Source organism: Lupinus angustifolius, chromosome LG02, assembly GCF_001865875.1.
Source record: "Lupinus angustifolius cultivar Tanjil chromosome LG02, LupAngTanjil_v1.0, whole genome shotgun sequence".
NCBI lineage: Eukaryota > Viridiplantae > Streptophyta > Magnoliopsida > Fabales > Fabaceae > Lupinus > Lupinus angustifolius.
Genome location: NC_032010.1, coordinates 2,223,439 through 2,247,770, shown reverse-complemented (window position 1 = coordinate 2,247,770; position 24,332 = coordinate 2,223,439). Strand labels below are relative to the sequence as shown.

The window sequence follows — 24,332 nt, the reverse complement described above, 5'->3', positions numbered from 1 at the left end:
TGTGCACCATCTTGTTATGTTCAATCTCTCTAGACAAGAGCAGAAACAAAGAATACGACATCACACAACAATTACTCAGTAACAATGAACCTCCTCCATTCTCCAACCACCGCCACCGCCACCGCCGCAGACAGCACGTGCTCAACCCCTTACGCAAGCGCTCCGTCAAGTCCTGGCCATACTGGACCCCACTCCACCGGCTTCTTCTATAGTGCTCCCACCAGCCCCATGCACTTCGCTATAACCACTCTTCACTCTCACTCTTCTCCCATTCCTATCTCTCACGACTTCGAATTCTCTTCCCGGTTCGCCTCGACCGGGTTCAAATCTTCCGGTTCAATGTCTTCCGCTGACGAGCTTTTCTTTAACGGCCAGATCCGCCCCAACAACATATCCACCCACTTAGAACCGTTACTAGATCTAGAGCAAGAAGATGAAGAAGAAAACGATAACGACGTCGTTTTTGATGACTCGCATGTTGTCGTACGAGGTAGAGATCTAATGTCGTTTCGTGATAAGTCACTTAGAAGAAAAGCTAGATCTTTGTCCCCTTCACGAAACACAGATTTAGAATGGATAGAGAATAATGATAATGTAACTCTTACAAATGAAAACGAAAATGGTTCGTTGGAAATAGAAGAAGAAGATGACGAAGATGGGAAGAGGGGTAGTTTGGAGATTTCAACTCATACGGTTTCAGCTTCATCTTCACGTTCTTCTTCAGCTGGGAGAAGCTCAAAGAGATGGGTTTTCTTGAAGGATTTTCTAAGGAGCAAGAGTGAAGGAAGGAGTAACAACAAGTTCTGGTCAACTATTTCGTTTTCACCCACCAAGGATAAAAAAGTCATTAACCAAAACCAAGATGAAACGCCAAAACCAAAGGTAAATTCTCAAACTTTTTCCAAAAGGGTTGTCGGAAAGCCTGCCAACGGCGTCGGGAAGCGGCGCGTGACGTCGCCGTCGCCGCATGAGTTGCATTATAAGGCGAATAGAGCCCAAGCAGAGGAGTTGAGGAAGAAGACTTTTTTGCCTTATAAGCAGGGTCTGTTTGGGTGCTTGGGATTTAGTTCTAAGGGTTATGGTGCCATGAGTGGTTTTGCTAGAGCTTTAAACCCTGTCTCTTCAAGGTAAAGTTTCCTATTTTGGGTTTAATTTTATCAACAAAAGTTGTATAGATCATAGTTATATGGTTCAAATCTGTTACCACGCACCAGAAGACCCGAACCAAATATGGTATAGATCATTACTATCACTCCTTTCCTTATATGATTTGGAATTATTTTGTTTAGTGTGGAAGTTTTAAGATCAGCCTATATACCCATTATTGAATGGGATTTGATAGTATCAGATCCATTCAAAATTCAATGGGGAGGATGAAACTTGAGAGGTTTCTTCATTATCTATAAGGGTTTGTCTATCGGTTGGATTTTGGAAGAATGAAAACGAAGGCTTGAGCCATGAAATACACTTGTAACATTGGATTTTCCAACTTGTAAACAGACCTACTCGCAGCATTTTACTATTTTATACTTGCTGTGAATTAAACTGGAGTTTATATGTTCACTCTTTGTTACACTTTGCACGTGTTACTTGTTTTTGCTCATGCCACTTTCTCTCCTCTCTTTTTTTGAAGAGGCACTTACTTTTTTTTATTATGTACGTGGTCTACTTGTGTATGAAATAAAATGTGCCGAAAATTTTGAAGATGTGAGGTAATGAACGTGTAAGTGTTGATTGAAAGCTATGTACATATCTCTTGTAAATAGCTTTCATATATTCACTCTTTCCATGTTAACAACTTGTGCTAGGTGGAGAAGCATATAATAATATAGTAGAATCATTAAAAATATGCCATGTAAACAGAAAGAGAAAAGGGTTGCAGAATCCACATGGTGTGGGGTGCCCTATTAGGTGGTTAAGGCCCCAACCAGAGTCACAGCATAAACCCAACTCATGTGTTTCAGAGAGAAGCTTCTAGCTATAGCAGACCCACGACAACACTTCAATTGAAAGATGCTTATGTTTTTGTTCCCATCTTCATAGTCCCAAGCTTTTGGTTGCATATGCCAAATTGCATGAGATAATGACTTGCACCTTCTCTAACCAATCATCTTTCTTTTAGTGGGGCCATATTAGGTTAGATGCAACATTATAACTAGAGTGAAATATCTATACATTCTTAGTATAAAGATTTGTATATAATCAATACATCATCAATCATTTATTTGTATTGCTTATATTTAGAAGTTATTAATAATTAAATTTTAATGGTAAACAACATAGAAAACTCTTACTCATCACATACATCTTTTTCTCTTATGATTATGCCACGGTGATACTTGATAGATCCCTTTGGAACACGAAAAAAAGAGATTTGCGACCCTTTATGAGACCAAGGTTCCTTTTAAGATGTGGACATAAAGTAGATTGATGTTATTTGACATTGATTTACTCTAGTGATATTTTGTATAGTAAGTACTAGTTGGAATATAACCATAGTTACTCTATAATCTATATCCACTTTGTAGCTTCTATAGGAGTAGATACTTCATCTATTTCATATTTCTTAAAGGTTGTACACCCTTAAATAAATTATTAAGGAGTAATGATGTATTTTGGCTAAAATACTAATATTTGTTTCTCTGAATAAAGTAATTTTAATTATGAAAAACTATTATTAAATTTGAATAAAATTATTGTTTTTACAGACAATAGTTTTAAAATAAGAAAAAGTCAAAAAACAAAATATATGGGATGGAGTATATTTATATATTTTTACCATCATGTTATTATTACTCAGTTTTGTTACCCACTAATACTAGTCCTAGATCCTAATACAATTGATTACTATTAGGATTTATGTTGGTAGGTAATTGGTGGAAAAATATATATTCAAAAGTAACCAATAATTGAGATATGAATGTCAATGAGGCTCCCACTTCTTTAATAAGCTAGTGGCTTTAAATTTTCAGCTTCTTCAAAACCCTTAAGTTATAGCAAATTCATATGACATTCTCTCAACTCTATTTTTCAACAATTTGGACTACAACTATATTGTTCCTAGGATTCAATACTGAAGAGACCTTACTTACCTTAACATAAAAAAGTAATTATTAAAAAGGTGAATTTCAAAATAATTATTATATTTAGAAGTGAATGTGGAAAATTTGATTTTTTTAGAAATTAATTTTTGAAGACGTGATTTTTGTTTAAAATGGTGTTTTTTTAGAAATGATTTTTAAAAAAGTGATTTTGATTTAATGCATGTATTTCAAATTCATCTACAATGTTTAGTTATACAGATGTTGATTCTAACTTATAAATGATTGAGATAAATCTGATTTAATTAAATGCGTTTTGGAAAAAGGACGTTACATAAATAGGGGTGTTGCGAGAATCGAACTCACGACCTCTCGCACCCGAAGCGAGAATCATACCACTAGACCAAACACCCTTTGTATCTTTATATTTCAATATTAACATTTTAATCATATAATTATATTCGTTCATCTTGCTATTTCTATTTCATTCTCCAAATCCAAACTAAACTCAACTAGGGTTTCTCTTTCAATTTGTTTCAATCAAATACCAATTTTGATTTCACTCATCATTCTAGTTACTAATTTTTGCATCAATGTCTAACACAAGCAACAATGTAAGTTCTGAATTTCTAACCTATTCTCAATTTTATCCTAACAATATTGTTTATGGCATTCGAGATAACAGTAATTCTATTGGGTTGAATCAGGTGGGTGGGGTTGATAACACATTCAGAAGAAAATTTGATCGAGAAGAGTATTTGGAACGAGCTCGTAAGCGTGAAAAGGAGGTGAATTATCTGTGTTTTTTCAAAGCTATTTTTTTTTTCTTTCTGATTTTCAATTATTTACTTCTGTAATTTATTTTTTCCTTGTGTGTATACAATTTTCAACAGGAAGAGGAAGGGTCTCGATCCAAATCTAAAGGTATGTATATATCACTTTACTGTGTGTGCTTCTGTCTGCATCCAATTTTTATTTTAACTTAAGAAACATTTTTTTTAAGATAGAGCGTTGTTCGATTTATGTAGCCGAACCTATCTGGTGGTGAGATTAAGGCTTGGTTGTTGTTGTTTAAAAAAAAATACATTTTTATGTTTTGCTATATGTGCAGATGATGGAATTTTGTCTCTTGGAGTTTGCCATGTATTTGCATGTGCTTTCAGATGCTATTATTTGTTTACTTTTAGGAAATAGCCAAGTTCGTTATTAAGGAAAAATGTATCCTTCAAGTTTAGTCACTGAGAAATGAAAAATCTCAATTTGGTCTTCTAAGAAATGGTCAAAATAGTTATTCATAGGGAATAGGGACTAATATAGCCATAAACTTTGTCTTAAACTTGAAAATGACTACTTTGACAGGTATTGGAGATTTCTTGAGGATGAAGTTGACATTTTTCAAATGAATTGTGGGGACATTTTTTCAGCCGAAATTAGTATTCACTCTATTTTAGTTTGGGATTGGGGTCTTGGATATTAGCAATCTTTAGAAATAGGCCCAGTTTGTGATCGAGTTGGAGTATTGTTTAAGTAATATTACATCAAGTAACATGATTGTATCAATGCAGCTAAAGGTCCTCCCGTGCAGAGGAAACCCTTAAAACATAGAGATTATGAAGTGGACCTCGAATCCCGTTTGGGCAAGACTCAGGTAAGGGATTCTGGATACTGAGGTTAATCCTCTTGTAGTTCTTTTTTTGGCATATAATCCTTTAGGGTTGTTTGCGAGTTGGTTTGTGACGGGGAATGGAGAGAAGAGGAAGGCATAGGAACCATGAAATGCACTTGCAAGAGGATTCTGAAGCCTCCCCTTACCCTTCCCTCCCTTCCAAAAAGCAGCTCGAAAATAGTCAAATAACCCTTAGTAGTTCTAAATGAATGGCAAGCATTTGAAGTTTTTTTGTAAAATTAATTTCTTTTTAATGTGACGAAATATGTGAGTATCCTGTGTTGTGCAGATCATGAGGGTTCATCCTTTTGCTACCAAAATTTTATCACTGATTACTAATGACATGTAATTGTTTGCAGGTTGTTACACCAATCGCACCACTAAGTCAGCAGGTAGCTGTTTTCCATCTTTATTCTAGAGTTCTGACTATTACTTAATATTTCTTTTAAATAGAAAAATCTCCACTGGTGTTGACTTTTAACATTAATTTCTTTTGCCGGGGGAGGTTTATGGTTGAGTAAGTATTTAGAATATAGTATGAAATTTTCTCAACTGCCTTCACACTGCAACGTGAGACACACATTCCAGTTTGCAGTTCATTCTTGTTTCAGTTTGTTGTGACACTCTCAGAAGGAGTGAACTAGGACACTCTCAGAAGGAGTGAACTAGGACACTCTCATGGACTAGGAGAATACACCTCTCTCTATAAAAATAGGAGAAACATTCAAAAGACACTATAAGTATTTTTAGTAAAAAAACTTATATTGCAGGCTGGATACTACTGCTCAGTTTGTGAATGTGTAGTGAAGGACTCTGCAAACTACTTGGATCATATTAATGGAAAGAAACGTAAGTGATCTTTTTGACTTATATCCTTTCGTTCCTCTGAACTTTCTTTCCAAGTGACCAAGTCTTTATTTGTTTGCTTTCACTTTGTCATTGTTATTTCTACTTTGTCCCTTAGATCAAAGAGCTTTGGGCATGTCTATGCGCGTAGAACGTGCTTCTCTTGATCAGGTATACTTTAAGATAACCTTCTAATATATATGATAATATGAATTCAAATAGAAAATCCAGTGCCTTTGATGTTGCATGCATGATATTTTAAAATGAAATGCAGGTTCGGGAACGATTTGAAGCTCTTAAGAAGCGAAAAGACCTTGGAAGTTTCACAGAGCAAGGTAAAGCCTAGGATAAAAGATTTAATTGAGTATTTCTTTTGTTAGAAGTATATGAGTTTCAAGTCTGGCCGTTCTTTTTTTGGCCCATAATTGTAGTTCAATTGGTGTTGAATTTGACTTCTAATTTTTCACAGACCTGGATGACCGGATATTAAAACAGCAACAAGAAGAGGAGGAAAGAAAGCGAATACGCCGTGAAAAGAAAAAAGAAAAGGTCAGAATTGTGTAGTTGCTCAGTTTGAGTTAGAACATAAGTGGCAAGTTGGGAGAAATATTTTTCTCTCCTCCCTCTCCCATTTCTGTCTTGTATTTGCCCTTTTAAATTGCCATCAAGTAAAATTATTTCCTTGATGTTCTTTATAAAAAAACATAATAATTGTATCTATCCTTCTCAAATTGATTTTAATGTTATCTTTACAAGTAAAGATTACATTTTTTTCTTTGTGAACAGATTAGTTAATAACTAATGTTCAAATTTTGGATTCAGAAGGAGAAGGCGGTTGAAGAACCTGAAATTGATCCTGATGTTGCAGCCATGATGGGGTTTGGTGGTTTCGGGTCATCCAAGAAGTGACGACATTTTGCATGTGGGATGAACTTTGTTGTATGAAATGTTGAGCAATAGTTTTGCAAGGTTAAGCTGTATCTGGTATGTATCAGCCTCATTCTGGGTGACTCAAAGATTAGTCTATGGTGAAAAGTAAAACAGTGGGCCTCAACATTCTTAAAGTTTGTGAGCTGGTCCCTAACATTATATTCAATCACATGATTCGTTTGTTCTTGTACATTTCTTATGTTAACTAACCTGATGTAGTATAAGTTTGATACTTGTACTCTCCTAAGTTATTGGATAGATTAAAGTAGTTTTATATTTGATTTTCTTAATGAAACAAATGTAGTGGCCACAAGGAGTAACATACAATTAATGTAGTGAGCACACATACATAATATAATAAGAAACACAAGATTTAACTTTTTAGCCAAATTTTCATTTGATATTTTACAATTTATAAATAAATTATTTAAAGGTTGAGAGTCTATTTCCTAAGAAAATGGAGAGGATCTTGACTCCTTGAATGATGATGCAATGCTTTAATCCACTAGAAAATCTCTATGGTACCTTCTTAAAAGTGAGTCGAGTTAAAACATTTATTCAATGTTGATGTCATAGCTATTTAAAGATAATCAACATAATATTGTTATTTGTAGATATAAAATATTATCTTATTGTCAAAGAAGCTAAGGCTTTTGTTATGCTTGATCCCTTAAACAAGTTCTTTGCAGCAGCTCCTGTTGTGTGCACATATCTCATCATATTGTATTTACACAATGTATAATATGTGGAAAATGGTCAATGCCAATGACAGAACTTTAATGTATAATGAATATATAAATAACAGTAACATTATTAACAATGAAATGAAAGTAACATTAACAATGAAATGAAAGTAACATTAACAATGAAATTAAAGTAATATTAACAATGACATTAAAGTAACATTAACAATGAAAATTTTCTTGTTCAGCTGTAGTTGTGTGGAGTGACATTGGACAAGTTGTGTGCATGTTTGAGAAGCAAAAGATTAAAATTAAGGTTTTGGGAGTTATACAACAAATCTGGCTGCATAGACCACATATGCCTGTAGTTGTCAGAAAAATCAAAGTTTTAGAAGTTTTCGGAACCACATATCTATTTAAAACCTGATTGATATTGAATATTTGATTAATTGTTTGTCTATTTTAATCAAATATCTAGAGCTAATAAAGCAGGCCAACTCATGAAGTTATAAAGAGAAAAGAGAAGGTGATGAATGAGACATTGGTTGTAGAATAGCACAAGTCTTACATTAGAATAGCACTTGCGGAAAATTTTCAGTTAGAGAGAATGCATTATGCATGTTGCTTTGAAGAACAAAAAGTATAAAATGAAAATAATGTAAAACAATGGAGATGCGGGGTATCGATCCCCGTACCTCTCGCATGCTAAGCGAGCGCTCTACCATCTGAGCTACATCCCCTTATGCTTTTCATTGCATAAGAGGTGAATTCTGTATTGCATGATCTCATTGATATAAACACATTGAGAAATTGCCCTCTTCATCTCACCGAGGGCTGACAGAGAATAACTTCCCTCATAACCTTCATTAAAAACAAACAAAGATGTAAAATAAACATTAAAATACATGGTGAAGAAATAAGTCTATAGTACATAAGTGGAAGATGAGGGACAATTATTCCATGTCAGCACGTTTGTTGTCTCATTTTTTGTACTACTCTATGTACCATTATTTCTGATTGATTGTAAACAAATTATTTAAGTTAAAATTATAATTATGAAATATTTTTCTGGTCAATTATATCTCCTAGCGAAAATAAGATAACTTCAATAGCTGAAAAGTCATTGTTTTATGTCTTTACTCATGCACAATATGATTTTTATGCTGTGAAATATGCCTAGACTGTCATTTATTTCATTAAAAGGGAGGAAAACAATAACGTCAGTGGCAGTGAAAAAGTTTGTTATTATATTATCAACCATTAACCTATCATCAATCAACCATTAATCATTTATGTATTAATTATCATTGTCTCTTAATAAAATAATATACACAAATGATAAATAATATATTAACATTATAAAAACTTTACATTATAAATTTGTATATATTAAACTCAAACAATATCAGATGTTTCTTGTCCAAGTTTAAAGTATAAAAGGTTTTGTCATTTCTCGTTAATTGGTTCAGGGTTAGCATGGAATAAGGAATGATAGGGTTACACTTGCACTCTGAATACACTTAAAGTCATAACATTCTATTTCTCTTTCACTGTATTCACATTTGTTCGGAGTTTGGGTGCAAAACCTTAAAATCAAGTCATTTAGTGGGTAAGATATTTGTATATGCGGAAAAAAATGTATACATTAACAATGTAAGAGTCTTATATATTATCAGTCAATCACCTAACGTTCATTTTCAATTATCATCGACTCTTCAACAAAAAAAAATACGAATGAATAATGAATGTGTATTAACTGTGTATAAATAAATCTTTACACTAAGTAACAATGCACACATATTACAATCTTTGTATAACCAAAATAATGGTAGATACTTGCTAAAAAAATATAATAATATTAAAAATATGAGGGAGAGAGATAGAACAGAGGGGTGCTGATAGTAAGAGTTGCTGCAAAATATGTCACCTTCACCTTCACTTGATGATCAAGTATACATTACCCCTTCACCTTTACATATCTATGTTACATTAGTGTGTAGAACATATTTGTGTGTGAAGCTAGTATAAACTTTTGTAATGTATCTGAGAGGATTGCAGAATGCAGGTGCATGGATGTGTTGATATTCAATTTTGAGACATTTTGCATAGATATGACAGCTTTCAAGTCAGTTCTAAAAATATATATAAAGAAACTATTATATCAGCTTGTATCTTATGATTGAGAATATATATTTAATTATTTACCCCTTAATTTGTAATTCAGATAATATTTTTTTCCTTACACTAAGAATAATGATCACCAACTATATTTTCTAGGCCTAACAAAAGTAAGGAGTTTTAAACATTATCAGACAATTTGCAAGAAAGATCTCTAACAACACCTTAAAAAAAGTGAATTTTATGCCATCGGTTCTTCATTGATTTGATTATGTCTAGAAAAATCTCATGCCGGTTTATGATAGAGTATGATATCATTCGATCCATGTAGCCGACCCGCCTATTGGAATTCAGGCTTTGATGTTGTTTGGCTTTTGGCCCCTCAATTTCTTTAGATAGAAAAATCATTACCAGCATAGCTCAAACAGACATTTTTCTCAGCATAGCATAGAGAGAGGGTGGTGAAGGGGTTCCAAGATATAATCTATTATAAATTGAAAATACATGTCAATTTCAACACCTCCACAATTCATAACTATATAAACAAACTTGGTTGTTGTTGTATAAACAAACTTGTAGAAATGAGGTACCAAAAGCCATCTCTTACTAACAGACACTACTTGATGTACTGAGAAAGCCATTTGAAACCATCTCCATAACCCATTTTCCTCACAATACTACACATGAATACCTCCATGGGACGAACATTTGAGTCTGCCAAATTAACTTTACCCTTACCAGTGGTGAAGTTTGTCAGCCCCAAATGATAACGCAACTCTTCTTCCGAGGCAGCATATGGAATGTCTATTTTGTTTCCAAGGATAAGGAAAGGGACATTGGCCAATGACTCATCAGAGAGGAGAGCATCCAGCTCTTTTTTCGACTCAGCAAATCTTTCCTTGTCATAAGAATCGACCAAGTAGACCACCGCATCTACCTGCATCACAGAAGGACCAAACTTACTAATGATCATAAAAAGGGTGCCCGCTTCCACCTAGTGGGGTCTAGGATCGGTAGATGTAAGCAGTCTTACCTTAGCAAGCGAAGAGGATATTTCCAGTAATGATCATACAAAGAATAATTATAGTAATAACACGAGTAAGAAAAACTAGTTCTCGGTTGTAACAATGAATATGTTTCTAAAACATATATTGCTTCAGAAGCATATGTATTGATTAGAATCATTAGATACTATTACCACACCCTCTAAAGTGAAAAGGTGTCATCAACAAACTATCATTATGATTTCTGCCTCCCATGAATTTGATAAACAACGGGTGTTTAGCTTGGATTATGAAGGAATGGATTCTTTAATTTAGCTAGCCTTTCAGAACATTCCACAAGAGAGTAGTTCTTCACAACTTAATCATAGTACTTCCGATTACCATGCTGAGCATTATAAAAAAAATTATCCTAGCTAGCAGCTAGACCTACAAGCTATGAAGCATCGATACGTTCATTGACTTCAATGACTTCGCCAATACATATCTTTGAAGCTTCCAAGGCACTTTAAAAGAACATACTGTGAATTCAAGATGTCTGGGACACTTTTGGATACAACTTGCGAGGTTCTGATATGACTTAGAACTTTCATCTCAACACAGTTTATCTAGTTTTCTCTCTGGATCAACTCTTCAGTTTCCACTTTCCTCTAACTTTTTGGCATTACCAAATGAGATGCACTCCTTTTCTCTGCTAATGCAACAAAGTAGCAAAGGTTGGCAAAACTGCAACATAGGCACTTGAGCACAAGAACAACTCTTCTAGTTTGCTGGGTCAAATCTACACAGAGACATAGGAGCATTTGCTGGTTGCTGGGCAAACATGCGAATATAGAGCATAGAGATTACCAAAAAGGTAGCCCGGTGCATGAGACTCCCACCTAGTGGAGTCTAGGGAGGGTAGATGCACACATCCTTATCCTTGAAACCGGAGAGTTTGTTTCCAGAAATTGAACCCTTGGCCTCCACAAGGCAAGCAACCTTAGTATTACGTTGAGGCGCACTAGCATAGAGATGTACAATGATTAAAATTTTCTATTTGTATTTAGTAAGTCTAAGATGTATGTTACCAGTTTCCTTTTTTGGAATTGTAATTTTATAGTTGTTTTTTATGAACATTTATACCAGCAACAAGTTTATATCTGCATTTATTAATTGATTAACACATATTAGCATGCATGCAGTCCGAAGAGCAAGGCCTGACAACAACTAATTATATGTTTTCAATTTCATAAAATGCATGATTGAGATAGCTTCTCTGCGTTGAGCTACAGTTTCAAACATGAGCACAGAAGTGTGCAGTAGGCAATAGGAAAAAGAGAGGGACCTGGGCGTAGTAATCTTTCCAGACTCTTCGAGCAATCTGGTGCCCACCAAGATCAAAAGCTTTAAACTTGATCTTCCCGATACTCAACTCCTCAGACGTCGGATACTGTGTTGGCTGGTGCTGCACCAATCTCTGCAAAACCAACTCAAATAATAATATAAAATATCATACCACAACAAAGGAACTCTTACAATAAAACAGGTCCACTCAAATTGAATACACTAGACCAATCATAACATACACTCAAATTGTATGAACTACAACAATCATATCATGATACTCAATTAGAACTATCTATTAATTATGGTAGCTAACTACTTATCTTTAATGCACAATTTGTTTAAGAATTTTATCCATGGTAATATAGCCAAAAACTATAAGCTAGTATTATAGCAAGTTAATTTTTTAATTATAATATTATGAACTCAAAATAAAACCATGGTAACAAACATCATGAAGCTAAGTACAGAAACCCAACAAAGTTAAACAAATTTAGCGATAAAAGAAAGACTAATTACCCAGATAAATATAAAAAAGGAATTAATAGTAATGAATGATTAGAAAAAAGGGAAATTAGAAAAACCTCATCTTTGAGCATATGAAGCAAGGTGGTTTTGCCAGCATTATCGAGCCCTAAGAATAAGATCTTAGCTTCTTTCTGCCACAACCCAAGCGATGCTAAAACCCCATAAAACCAATCCACTAAAAACATCTCCTTTCTTTTCTTTCACGATCCAACCAAACACTACTTTTGTTTCGATTTACCAAAGAAGAGAGGTTGTGTGGTTCCTTGTTATAATGGGGTTAAGGGTGTGTTTGGTTGTTGCAACAATTTGTTTAATCTACAACTTTTTTCATGTCAATTTTCATTTGTTTTGGCCCATAATGTTGAAATATAAAAACCAGAAGCCCAAATATAAAATGGACAGAAGATTCAATAACACTACCTCTTATTACTTAATCATGATGTCAATGATAAAGTTGATTTTTTACTTTTTAACTTATTGTTCTCCAAATTTATATAGATTTGTACTAGCAATATAACATGTTTTTTTTTTAAGTTTCATACTTCTTACAAGATCTTAGCACCCATTTTATGTAATTTTGAAATCAAACATGATGTTATATGATTTATTTGAAAAACATGTGAGGGGACAACAAAGATTTGGACCGAAAAAAGGGTAGTGGGTGGTAGGACCAATGTTAGGTACTCATTCTTCATCATAGTCACAAAGAGAGTGAAATTAAAGTCAGATTTATAAGACATGGTAAGGAGTGGGAATGGCAAAACTCACTCTCAATGTGTCTTATTTTCATCCTTATCCTAATCAAACTAGACAAAGCACAAAGTTACAAACGAATTTCATTACTATTTGTTTATCTGATACAATTAACTTCAGTGATATATTAATCATTGTACTATTGACTTAAATTTTATTACTATATAGTTCAGGATGATTATCAAACAAATTACTATATACACTTGAATAGATGATGCTGAGTATCATTTAAATAGTCAGATTCATCCTCTAATTTATTTTCTAAGTTAGTCCTATATCTTCTTTTAAAAAGTAAATCATTTAAGCCTATCACATCCAATAATATCACCCTTTATTTCCCTGTCATTATAATTGAAAAATAGATGCATGTTTCATACTTTCAATGTTTTTTTATACAACATAACTTCAAATTTTTGACTTAGTACAAAGAAATGCATTTGGAAGACTGATTTTGAGAAGAATAAAAATAGAAGTAGATTAAAATACTTAATAATTAAATTTTAACTTAAATATATTTTTCAGACCAATCACAAACTTATGGCATATAGAGTAGTATAAACCGTAAGACAACAGATGCATACCCTATTAACTATGTACTTATATTAAGCCATCAAGAGTATCAAACTTTAAATATTATCTTATAAAAATTAAATTCTTCCCCATGTGTTTCAATTTATTCTAAATACATGAAAATGCACCATATGTTTTTATGCTGCATTCTTTGCCATAACTGTGCCTGTTTGCTTTTCTGGTTGAGTACATAATATTTTAAGACTCCTTCATTTCTCAAAATATACCAAAATTCTTTTCAAATTTCATCTTATGGATACCAAAACTACAATCAGCTTTTAACACATTAAAGCATCAAATAAAGTACTTATTGGAAAGATCATCCTTTTACTATGGTATTCAATAGTGTAACATTTTTTTTAATTTGAGAAATCATTTGTTTATAATTGACTTTCTTGGTGAGTTTTGTTACTTTGGTATGTTTCTTACTGTTACCACTGCAGGAGGCTTATGATGCTTATAATTACTCCTTATTATATACTTCATCAACATTAATTCCAAAAAATAATTGCAGAAAAGAAGGAAGAAGACACATCAATGCAGTGGAGAATCCAATTCTTAGTTACATAGTACATGGTTAGTTGGTTCGTACAAGTACTCATTTTTTATGTTATTATTACAAAACTTCATTATGACAAACCATATACACCATACTTGGTACATTGAATTTGTGGTATTAATAAGGATATTCCCTTACATTTTTTTGGTAAGAAACTAATATCTTTCGGAGTTTGTGACTGTCACTCTCAACAAATGTCACTCTTAGGAATTGAATTCGATATGCAGTATATGGTATATTAATTTGATATGTAGTATATGATACATTGAATTCGATATGCAGTACATGGTTGATACTTGTTCATCACTTTTTTATGTTATTATTACAAAACTTTCTTTATCATGTACCATGATGCATGATACATGGTACACTGGATTTGATACACAATATAACTATGATCTAATTTCCTCCATAATCAATAATATAATTGATGAACATAGGAGGAAGAAATTAACAGTAAATGGAAAAAATCACACAAATTGTTAAGAGAGAGCAAATAAAGTAACAAACATGCTATGTTTATCAAGTCATGGACAAAAGGGTCTACCCAAACGAGCCCTATGGCTTGGAATGTTGAAGTGCCTTATCCTTCCTTGTTGTTCCCTCAAATACCCTTCACATAGAAAAGCTTTTGAGAACTTATCTTCCACTTTCCTATCCACATCATGCACAAAAACATCAGTCTCACCTTGTTCTTTGTTCCTAGCAATCAACCCAGCTGTGTAAATTGCACTCATTCTCCCTGGTGCACCATCAAAGTAACCAGTGGGTGCATCAACCATTATCACATCCCATTCTATGTCATACACTTCACTTGGAAACCCTTTATGTGATAATTTGCACTTAGAGAATCTTGGGTCTGTCACCTTTTTGCAATCTCCTTCTTCTTCTTCCATTCCAACCCTCATTAGTTCATCAGCTTGGTGAACTTTTGTATCATACACTACATGGTAAGATTCCAAACTTGGTAACTCTTGTGTGATTTTTTCAATCCAAGACTTGTCTTCCTCAAGAAACATGGTTCTACCACCATAGTTGAGTGATGTCCACATGAGGCTATCATGGCCAAGGCCAAAGACCAAGAAGTTGCATGGTGACTTTTTTTGTAGTACTCTTGCTGAGACTGATATCTCATGAAGGGTTTGTTGAGGTGTGATGTTTGTGGTTACATAGTGGATTAGGGCATTGGTTAAAGATAGAGGGGCTTTGGTGCATGTGGATGTTGATGTTGTTAAGGGTAGTTCCAATGATGGACATGGTGTAGTTGTAGAAACTATTGTGTTTGAGGGTTTGGCTTCTGAGGAAAATGATAATAATGTGGTTGATGATCTAAATAGAAAGATGAAAAGGAAGAGAAACACAAGGCATGGAAGTGCCACCTTGAGAGTGTTTGTGATTGTGAATTGGGTTTTGGATCTCATGGCTTTGGAATAGAGAGAAATGATGGGATGATCCTAAGGGTGAGATAAATATATCAGTTTCATTTCACTAGAGAATTGAGTATTTATGCATATAGGTAGTGTTTCCATACAAATTATCTCTCATGAATGATATTTATCTCATTTATTGTATCTGTGTCAGGTCAATATATTACCACATGAATAAAAAAATTTAAAAACAAAAATAATATTTTGATTTGTATGAGGCAAGAAATAAGATATCTTTAGGGACAAGTGATCTCTATCTATAGTGCTCTCGATAGGAAATCATTTTTCTCCAATAATATCTTATTTAATGTCTTGGGTCAATGACATATTTTCACATGAATAAAAGGTTTTTTTCAAAATAAAAAGTAACAAAAAAATACTATTTTGATTGACTCGGAATAGAAAATTAGACACAATTTAGAACAAGTGATATCTATACTCACTTTGGAAATCTGAATTTTTTGCTTGAGAGTAAAGTCAAGGTAAAGTGTTGTCAAAAAGAGAGAAGATGGAAAAAATAATAACAAGTTTCAAAGACCTGAGGTGTCATATACTCATATGTACCTACTAAAGGAATCATTCAACTACCGTTAGTTGTGAATTGTAATGGGGTCATGGAAGCATATGATATATTTTCCTATAATGTTTAGTGATATATTATTATTATAAGGAAGAAGGGCAGGTAATGTGGTAGAAATGATTATATCTACTTTGTATGATTTGAAAGTATGCATTATTTTAATTAGATTAAATATGAAGGAAAGGAATTTGGACCCACGATTTTGTGTACCACAAAGCTACCAAGATACTTTTCACCATTCTTATTAATATGATAATGTTACTAATATAATGAAAAATTAATAAAAAATATAATATTTATGCCATTTATTAAAGTAAAATATATGACTTTGTAGTACATCATATTTTAGAAATAAAAACATCATATGTTTAATTTTCCACAACATTTTAATAAAAAAAACATTTGTTTTCATAAAAGAAAATTGTAATTTTAAATAAAAATCAATCATAACTAATAAATTTAAATAAAAACTAATCAATATGACTAATTTCGACCGATATAATTGTTATGACGCAGTGATATATAAATTGGTTAAACCAATATAGTCAAATTTTCATTACTGTCTTTTGGTGCTAATATTTTGGTCATAGTTGGTAAAATTGCATTGGGAGTTGAATAATTTTTTGTGTCAATATGAGTTTAAGTGAATTTCTCACCAAAATATCTACATCTTACTTATTTAATTTTCTAGTTTAGAACATACCTATTAGAGAAGAGTCCAAATGAATTAGAAGAATCTAGAATGTCTTAGAAGAAATGAGTATTAGTTATCTTTTATAAATAGTAAGTTACTTTGGTGTTAGTTAATTGGTCTAGTCTAACTATTATAAATAGTTTCCCCTCTCATTCATATAAGTAACTTTCATTTCTAAGAATTTACAGTTACTTCTCTCTTTGTTCTCTCTCCCTCTATTTCTATTTTTATATTTTTTACAATACCAATAAGTTTTAAATTTAGTTAATACATATTTGTTTCCATAATTTAAAATACACATTCTAATATTGGTTATTCAAAATATGTAATTTAGACAATATGTATTATGATGTGTTTCATTCGGAATCTTAATTGACGTGAAAAAACATAGAATATGTTATATTGAAATACATTCATCTTTACTTAAGTGATTTATAGTAAAATGACATTTTTTGTATAACAGTATTCATCATTCTATAAGTAAAAAATTAATCTTTTTTTAGGTATATAATTGTTTATTCCAATAAATATCATTCATATGAATTAAACTTTTAATCTAATATTATACTTGATAATTCAGTAAAGTTTTACGCCATTGTTGAGATGATATCTAAATGAAAGGGACTCATTTAAGATATATTAGTGTATTAAGAATTTGGATGAATGTATGGAGTAAGGTATATGGAGGGGTGTCATAACGGAGAAGAGTGGGGTTTGAAAGAAAATATGATGGCTAAGTATAATGAGAAAGAATAGTATAAATAAAGTAATCATTAGTGCTATATCCTCCTATTAATTATTCTATTGATGAGAATGTTATGTATGTCACTAATCACTAGTGTTATATCTTCCTATTAATTATTCTATTGATGAGAATGTTATGTATGTCACTAATCACTAGTGTTATATCTTCCTATTAATTATTCTATTTACAAAAATGTTATATATGTCACTTCTAAATTAATCATTAATAAATAAAATATTATCTTATAATATATGGCACATTCTATGGTATAAGGATAAGTAGAATAATTTAGTATAAAAATATATAATTTTCCTAAATTAATATGGATGGTAGAAAATTTAATGTGGGTCCAAAAAATGAACGTAAAAAATAACTATTGAAATATGAAGCCCGATGCAACCTGGGCCCAATTGGCAGGCCTTGCTTAAAATAGAATATAGGATAGCCTGAACCTCAAACCATGATTCTTTTGTAGTTTAAGATTTTCCCCTCTCTTGAAGAATTCAATGTTTTTTTTAATTATTTAACTAATTTAGCTATCTATAATTTATTTATATTCCATTTTATTGTTAAATTGCAGACACCATTTGATATAATTGGACTTCAATTTAAGTCAATAGTGAGAATGATCCTTTATGTCATAATATGTACGATGTGGATAAGTGGTGTGATTGTATTAATTTTATTATGATGAACCTCATACCTAGTGTATAGTATGGTGAATTTGGTACATAGATAACCAAGGAGAAAACATCTTCTCTCTCATAATGTGTAACACTCTATTATCATGAGTTGTGAGTAGTCAAAAAAATATAATAATTTTCAACCAATTATAGCTCATGATATATGGATTAATATACATTATGTAATAACAAATGTGTTTCCGTAAATTAGAGAATGGTGTAAAGGGGAATGAGACTTTTTTTAAGGTGCATAATATGGTGGTACTGTTGTGGCGTATGAGTAGATCACGAACTATACTATGCCATATATTGTACTAGTATACTTGTTTGATATTCAGGACAACAACATTAATTAGTTGTGGTTATAAGTGCTATAAACGCTTAAAGGTTTATTTCATCACTTAAATAGCTCTGATCGAAGAGTTTTGTTGATCCACATTGATTATGTGCATTTTGTATTAGGAGCAAGATATAAAAGTGGCCACACTTATTCAACGATGAGTTATTTTGATTTATATATTATTATTTTATTCCTAAAATCTTACTTTTAAATAAATGTTGCACAAGTGGGAGAGTGTTAGAAAAAAAAGTCAATTTTTTTATCTTCCATTCATTTAATAAAATAACTATTGAAATATGTCATAAAATGATATAAATGGTGTAATATGTAGTTAACATGGTTCCTTGATAGATAGGAAAATTACAACTTTGATTGTAAATGTATGATTTTAACCCTTACATAAAAGAATAGACCCCACTTTATTTTCTTTATAAATATATATCTTCAAACGTGTGAAAAAAGCTTGATGTACTACCTTAAAATGTCATTAAATGTTGTCATTCAAAGAAAAAGAAACATATCAATGACTTCTAGAGGTATGTTCTCACTCCATTTTCTTTTATTCTATGACATTCGAATTACATCTTATAAGTCTATAAGATGATATGTTGTGTAACATGATGTTTTTCAACGATACTGTCAATTGAGGTTGCCTGATTGGTCCTAGAAACGTACGGATCATTGGGATATGCAATTTAATAATCCAATTACTCGTGAAAACAAATTATTACGATATAAAATCAATAGTATAAATCAAATAATCACAATTCATATTATTAATAATTTTAAATTACTTGAGTTTATTCAAACGAATGAAACAGATGTCATTAGAATCACTAGATATAAACCTTGTAATAATTTGTTGTTGTTGTTCTTTGTTAAGATATCTTAAAAGAGACTATTATACTCAAGTAAGGGTAATGTAATTTTAGATAGAGCATAATGAGAACAAGTCATCTTGTCTTTACCTATTTATACAGAGATAAAGTGGATTACACTCGAGAGAGAGGTATCATCACTTCGAACTGTCGGGTCATGTACTTTTAGCAACATGAAGCTAATAGTGTTGTGAAGTTGGACTACTTTTATCATATGAGCAAAGTGAATTATAACACCTCAGTCTTGACATACGACTTCCAAGACTCATGAATATATTGAGTGTGCCACCCACAAGGTTAAATATTTTTGTTAGTGGCGAATCTTGATCTAAATTTTAGAATGGACAACAATATTTAATTACAATTTATAACAAAAATTAATTGAGTAACAAAAAATATAAAGAAGCATACATGATTGAACCATAAGTAAATTTTTAGTCTGCAAGAAAATCATCTTATATATTATACATAATTTTATTTGATTGTCTTCATTACTAAAAATAATATAGTAGTTGAACTACAATAGCTAAGATAAGATGCATAACTTAATAAAACAAAATATGACTAATGACATATGATTGAAAATTTTCCAAACTTAAATGACTAACAACACCAAAAATAAAATTTTGAAATTGATATCTCAAACTAATCTTTTGTTGCTCATTACAATTCATAGGATATAATTTTTGGACAAAAAATACATATATTATCAATATTAAATGACTTATAAACATCCTTAGGATATATATTTTTCAATACATATAGTCTTACATAATTAGAGAACTTATATCAATATCAACATATATAACTATAAGAGAACTTGATTCATTATATATAATTTTTAAAAAGATCACACAAATTGTAGTATATTTATTTATCAAGTTATAAATTAAAAATATGTGAGCTTCAACCAATATCTACATGAAGACGACATTTGGATACAGGTAAAGTGAGTATATATGCTATTCTAAAAATGTGTGTCATCACTTCATATGACACGTTTTATAATTTAAAAGTTTAATAATTAAATATATTTTTGGTCAACTACAAATGACAAATAGAATGATACACTTTGCGATACAACAAATATATTTTTCTAGGTAAAAAGGTAAAAAAATATGTTTAGTAAGTTTTTTAAAAAAAATTCAGGGGGCAGTTGCCCCCACCTGCCCCATTAATCACCCGCCCCTGCAGTATTTTATTCCCCTCCAAGGGGAGCCTCCCGCGACTCGAACCCATGACCACATGGATATATAGTCACCATACCATTGAGTCGCTACCATAGCTTAATACTGGAGGGGAATAAAATACTAGAGAGGGTACTTAAGCTTGTGGGTGACATGCTTAGTATATTCATGAACTTGGGATGTCGGATGTTAGGGCTGGGGTGTTACAAAAAAAGGCGCCTTTTTTTTCTTCCTAGAGTAATAAGGATTAGAAAATTCAATATATATAAATATAATTATTAATTTTCAAATCAAAAGATAAGTCTTTGTGTGGTTAGGAATAAAACTAAAAAATAAGATAAATATAATCAATCGTCAATCTATGAATAACTCAAAATATCTTTTAAATATATTTATATTCCATTTTAGTTCAATCTATAAAAATAATATATTTTTAACACTTATATTATTCAAGTTAAAAATGAAAACAATCAAAGTTAGGTTGTTAGAAACCTTTAAAAATTATGAAAATAATCACACTCACATAAATACCAATTTTAAAAGTAAAGTTATACTAAGGATCCACTCAAATAATTAAAGATTAATTTAGTAATTTACTTTCGAATGAATTATTGATAAGGGCAAATTGAGGTGTTACAATCCTTCCCCTCTAACTATAAATTTCGTCCCCAAAATTTCATTAGGTTAAAGAGCCAACACACACTCCTTGTCTACACTAAAAATAATGTATGGAAATGCATATAGGAGTTATACAAATAAAAAACCTGTAGAATACTCTTTAACATAATGCATACTCTTAGATTTCGACAATATTATGGGAAGATCTTGCTTCATATTCTTGAGTTGTGATATTCGAAAATCGTTTTTTTTCCTAGTTTCAATGAGACTAGCATAACCACCAACAAGATACCCTACTCAATATAGAGTTGAAACACTAACCATATCAAATAATTATTGTATTTTAAAGAACATAGGCTGATAAATATTGAGACGACCACTTAGAGAGAGAGAAAGACTAGTGTCAATCAATACTCTCAATGATGAAAACATAATCATTAGGGGGAAAAGATTCCATAAAATGAGTACAATGCAGGTAAAAACTTTGGGGTTTGTCAAATTATTAATCATTCAAATTTATTAGCCAACAAACTAAAGACCATTTTCAAAATTAATACTAAATTGAGATTTGAGTCTCAATATCTACTACTCAAAGAAGAACCAAAGGATGTTAATCAAAAGTAACATGGTTAGAGGATCATGAGGCAAATCATAATAATAATATATTGCTTGACACTTTTCAGTTTATCAAATAGTTGTTAAGGCTTGAAAAGAAAGGATCAAATATCATTGAATTTCACCACACACTCACAAGGAATATAGCACTACACACTAGCAAGGAATATAGCATCAAATGAACAAGACTCTAAGCAACACACAAATCTCATAGCATGAGGGATAACAATGAATTTACTAGGTCAAATATTGCAGCCATAAATGATGATTTCCAAATAGGAACCTGTATGGATGGCAATTCCATCCTAATATAGTTGGAATTTGAAATTTCGAGTTTAAACTCTCATGTCAGGTCAGAAAAAGAAACATGTTATGTTCAAACAGTTTTATACACATGTCCCCATCAAAAGGACATTTTATTAACTAAGAGGATATCTAAATTATAGAGTGATAAAATCATGTCAAATATCTCATTAATTTATGGTGTTTCACATGGAACAACATGGATAGACAATAAATTCATCCTAATCATAAATGAAATTGGAATTTTAAAAATTGGGATATTCTTGTCACATTTAGAGAAAAATAGATCACCCTCACACAACCATATTGAAATGTCTCAACTAAAAAGGACATGTTTCACCTAGAGATTTAAAAAAAAAAATTGGTAATACCTTAGTTTGACTAAAACCTTATGAAAAAATGACTTGGATATTCGATGACTCCATCTAAATATCATCTCATAAGAATGAGGACACAAAACTTTACAAATCTAAATAAGTTCGTTCTAACAAGTAGAATGAATTAACATACTACTCCTGAATAAATCTATTTGACAACCAAAACAAATGAACACGTCACCAATCCAACTACAAGGATAGTTTGAATGAAAGTATTATTAGCCAAGTAAGGATCAATATGATAACTAAGTTTTTTACTGGGATATTATGAAGGAAAAAGAAAGAGAAGAAAAATAAGGATAGACAATATCTCTATTCTATTGTCTTCTTATTCAGATATAAGATAGAGTGCTTTACTTTTCTTAGAAAATTCATTCCATCTGCTAAAATAAACTTACATGATACACCAAAAGAAATTCGTTATACAAACTTGAACAATTACATATGACATCAACATATTCACAAGTATAGCTTGAATATATATGAAGATAACATAGTAGGAGTAGGAAGCGATGAATCACTTAAGAGATTAGTTTCAAAAGTATTAGGACAAAACCAAAACTCGAATAATAACAATAATAAGAATTTGTGGAACACTTACCTACATCACCAATTATGTAATTATCACTTTACTATAAGAAGAAATATACAAATTAATAAATCACGGAGCCTCTAGGCATATAATGATTTTTAAAGTTCGAGGATAAATCAAAGTTGACAGGTAAGTTACCAATTCAATATCACATTTCTACATTTAAAAATAGGATGTGGTAGAAGAAAAGTTAGAGTTTATAGATTCAACTTGAGACACGAAGAAACTAGACTCTACAAAAAATATAGATTTCATTATCAATTGAAAATTCATAATTATCACTTGGAATAAGTAAAAAACCTTCATAAAATTTGATTAGACATTTAGAACTTAAATACCTATGTCATGCTTAGAAATAAGAGATTAGAATGTACTCAAGGAGTTATGCAAAATTAGTCTTATCTAAGACACATACAAAAAGTTTGGAATTCTAAACATGAAACAAAAATAATGTTCAGTCAAATATCATAGTTGAACCAAGGTGACTTTTGGAAAAAGGGAATAGATAGAAGATGTATATCAATCACCTTATAAGAGGTCACGAGTTGGGGAGATCGCATGTCAGGATTGAGATGTTACAGAACTTGACGACAATCATGTGGCATAATTTTCCTGTTGTGTGAAGAAATGTCATTTGATATACCAGACACTGACCTGCTCTTGGTGAGGTCAGTCTTTCGTGTATGATTGACAACCTTAAAGATGGATCTTTATCAATTCGAGCATGATCGATAATTGTATAGACCAAATTTTATATGTTGAACCATTGACCTCTAAACAATCACTGGGAATGAACCGTAATAGTTAAGACCTATATGAAAGTACTGTTGCATGGACCAATGTATAGTTGTCTGGCATCATTCTTAGAGAAGGTACGTACGTGGCTCCTTTTGCAAACATTCATTTGCATTTTGCATTACAAATGAAGTATGTTTGACAGCTTTTTAGCATGTTTGACTCTAATAATTCATAGCCAACCAACATGCCTCACCATTCTTGATTGTAACACCTTCTTTTATGCAATCATATTCTCGACTAAATAATCAATAAAAATGTAATGGTATACAACCGAAAGCTAGGAAAAAGCTAAGCTATTTGATACAAGAATCAGTCCCTTTTTATATAAATCCTAGGGTATATATTCATATTTTGTTAGGATATGATTCCATCGTTAATAATTATTGTTAAATATTCTCAGGAAATCATAACATGTTATGAACATGCTTACAACTTTTTTTATAAGCAAAAATGATATCAATAAGAGTGACTGTG

General features: G+C 31.6%; 4 protein-coding genes and 2 non-coding genes across 8 annotated transcripts; 2 read left to right on the top strand and 4 right to left on the bottom strand.

Annotated features, from left to right (window-relative positions):
- LOC109332236 lies at nucleotides 12-1,720 on the top strand. The gene is made up of 2 exons (XM_019567151.1): nucleotides 12-1,183; nucleotides 1,228-1,720. Exon 1 carries the CDS (start codon nucleotides 85-87, stop codon nucleotides 1,129-1,131), a length of 1,047 nt encoding a protein of 348 aa, XP_019422696.1. The 5' UTR covers nucleotides 12-84; the 3' UTR covers nucleotides 1,132-1,183; nucleotides 1,228-1,720.
- On the bottom strand, nucleotides 3,383-3,454 carry TRNAP-CGG. Its single transcript has one exon. It is a non-coding gene; the product is annotated as a tRNA-Pro (tRNA).
- On the top strand, nucleotides 3,524-6,757 carry LOC109332210 (zinc finger matrin-type protein 2-like). 3 transcript variants are annotated; one of them, XM_019567118.1, is made up of 10 exons: nucleotides 3,524-3,655; nucleotides 3,749-3,829; nucleotides 3,935-3,965; nucleotides 4,607-4,689; nucleotides 5,067-5,099; nucleotides 5,478-5,556; nucleotides 5,672-5,724; nucleotides 5,828-5,888; nucleotides 6,023-6,102; nucleotides 6,340-6,406. In XM_019567118.1, the coding sequence occupies exons 1-10, from the start codon at nucleotides 3,635-3,637 to the stop codon at nucleotides 6,346-6,348; spliced, it is 531 nt and encodes a 176-aa protein (XP_019422663.1). In that variant the 5' UTR covers nucleotides 3,524-3,634; the 3' UTR covers nucleotides 6,349-6,406. The 3 variants fall into 3 exon arrangements, with proteins under 3 accessions (XP_019422663.1, XP_019422655.1, XP_019422672.1); XM_019567110.1 differs by having other exon boundaries at nucleotides 3,527-3,655; nucleotides 6,376-6,757; XM_019567127.1 differs by lacking the exon at nucleotides 4,607-4,689 and having other exon boundaries at nucleotides 3,530-3,655; nucleotides 6,376-6,522.
- On the bottom strand, nucleotides 7,834-7,906 carry TRNAA-AGC. The gene has a single exon. It is a non-coding gene; the product is annotated as a tRNA-Ala (tRNA).
- On the bottom strand, nucleotides 9,755-12,429 carry LOC109332227 (GTP-binding protein SAR1A-like). Its single transcript, XM_019567140.1, has 3 exons — nucleotides 12,196-12,429; nucleotides 11,613-11,744; nucleotides 9,755-10,221 (listed from the first exon to the last, which is right to left on the bottom strand). Exons 1-3 carry the CDS (start codon nucleotides 12,322-12,324, stop codon nucleotides 9,901-9,903), a joined length of 582 nt encoding a protein of 193 aa, XP_019422685.1. The 5' UTR covers nucleotides 12,325-12,429; the 3' UTR covers nucleotides 9,755-9,900.
- On the bottom strand, nucleotides 14,427-15,540 carry LOC109332201 (glucuronoxylan 4-O-methyltransferase 2-like). The gene has a single exon (XM_019567097.1). It carries the CDS (start codon nucleotides 15,440-15,442, stop codon nucleotides 14,549-14,551), a length of 894 nt encoding a protein of 297 aa, XP_019422642.1. The 5' UTR covers nucleotides 15,443-15,540; the 3' UTR covers nucleotides 14,427-14,548.

Bases quoted from the DNA above. Each gene is read 5' to 3' on its own strand.
- LOC109332201 (XM_019567097.1), bottom strand. From the start codon at position 15,442: ATGAGATCCAAAACCCAATTCACAATCACAAACACTCTCAAGGTGGCA.
- LOC109332236 (XM_019567151.1), top strand. From the start codon at position 85: ATGAACCTCCTCCATTCTCCAACCACCGCCACCGCCACCGCCGCAGAC.
- LOC109332210 (XM_019567110.1), top strand. From the start codon at position 3,635: ATGTCTAACACAAGCAACAAT. The intron at 3,966-4,606 runs GTATGTATATAT...GTATCAATGCAG, and splicing joins GTCTCGATCCAAATCTAAAG to CTAAAGGTCCTCCCGTGCAG. The intron at 5,725-5,827 runs GTATACTTTAAG...AATGAAATGCAG, and splicing joins AACGTGCTTCTCTTGATCAG to GTTCGGGAACGATTTGAAGC.
- LOC109332227 (XM_019567140.1), bottom strand. From the start codon at position 12,324: ATGTTTTTAGTGGATTGGTTTTATGGGGTTTTAGCATCGCTTGGGTTG. The intron at 11,745-12,195 runs GTTTTTCTAATT...TTGGTTTTGCAG, and splicing joins TTCATATGCTCAAAGATGAG to AGATTGGTGCAGCACCAGCC. The intron at 10,222-11,612 runs GTCCCTCTCTTT...TCTGTGATGCAG, and splicing joins GGAAAGATTACTACGCCCAG to GTAGATGCGGTGGTCTACTT.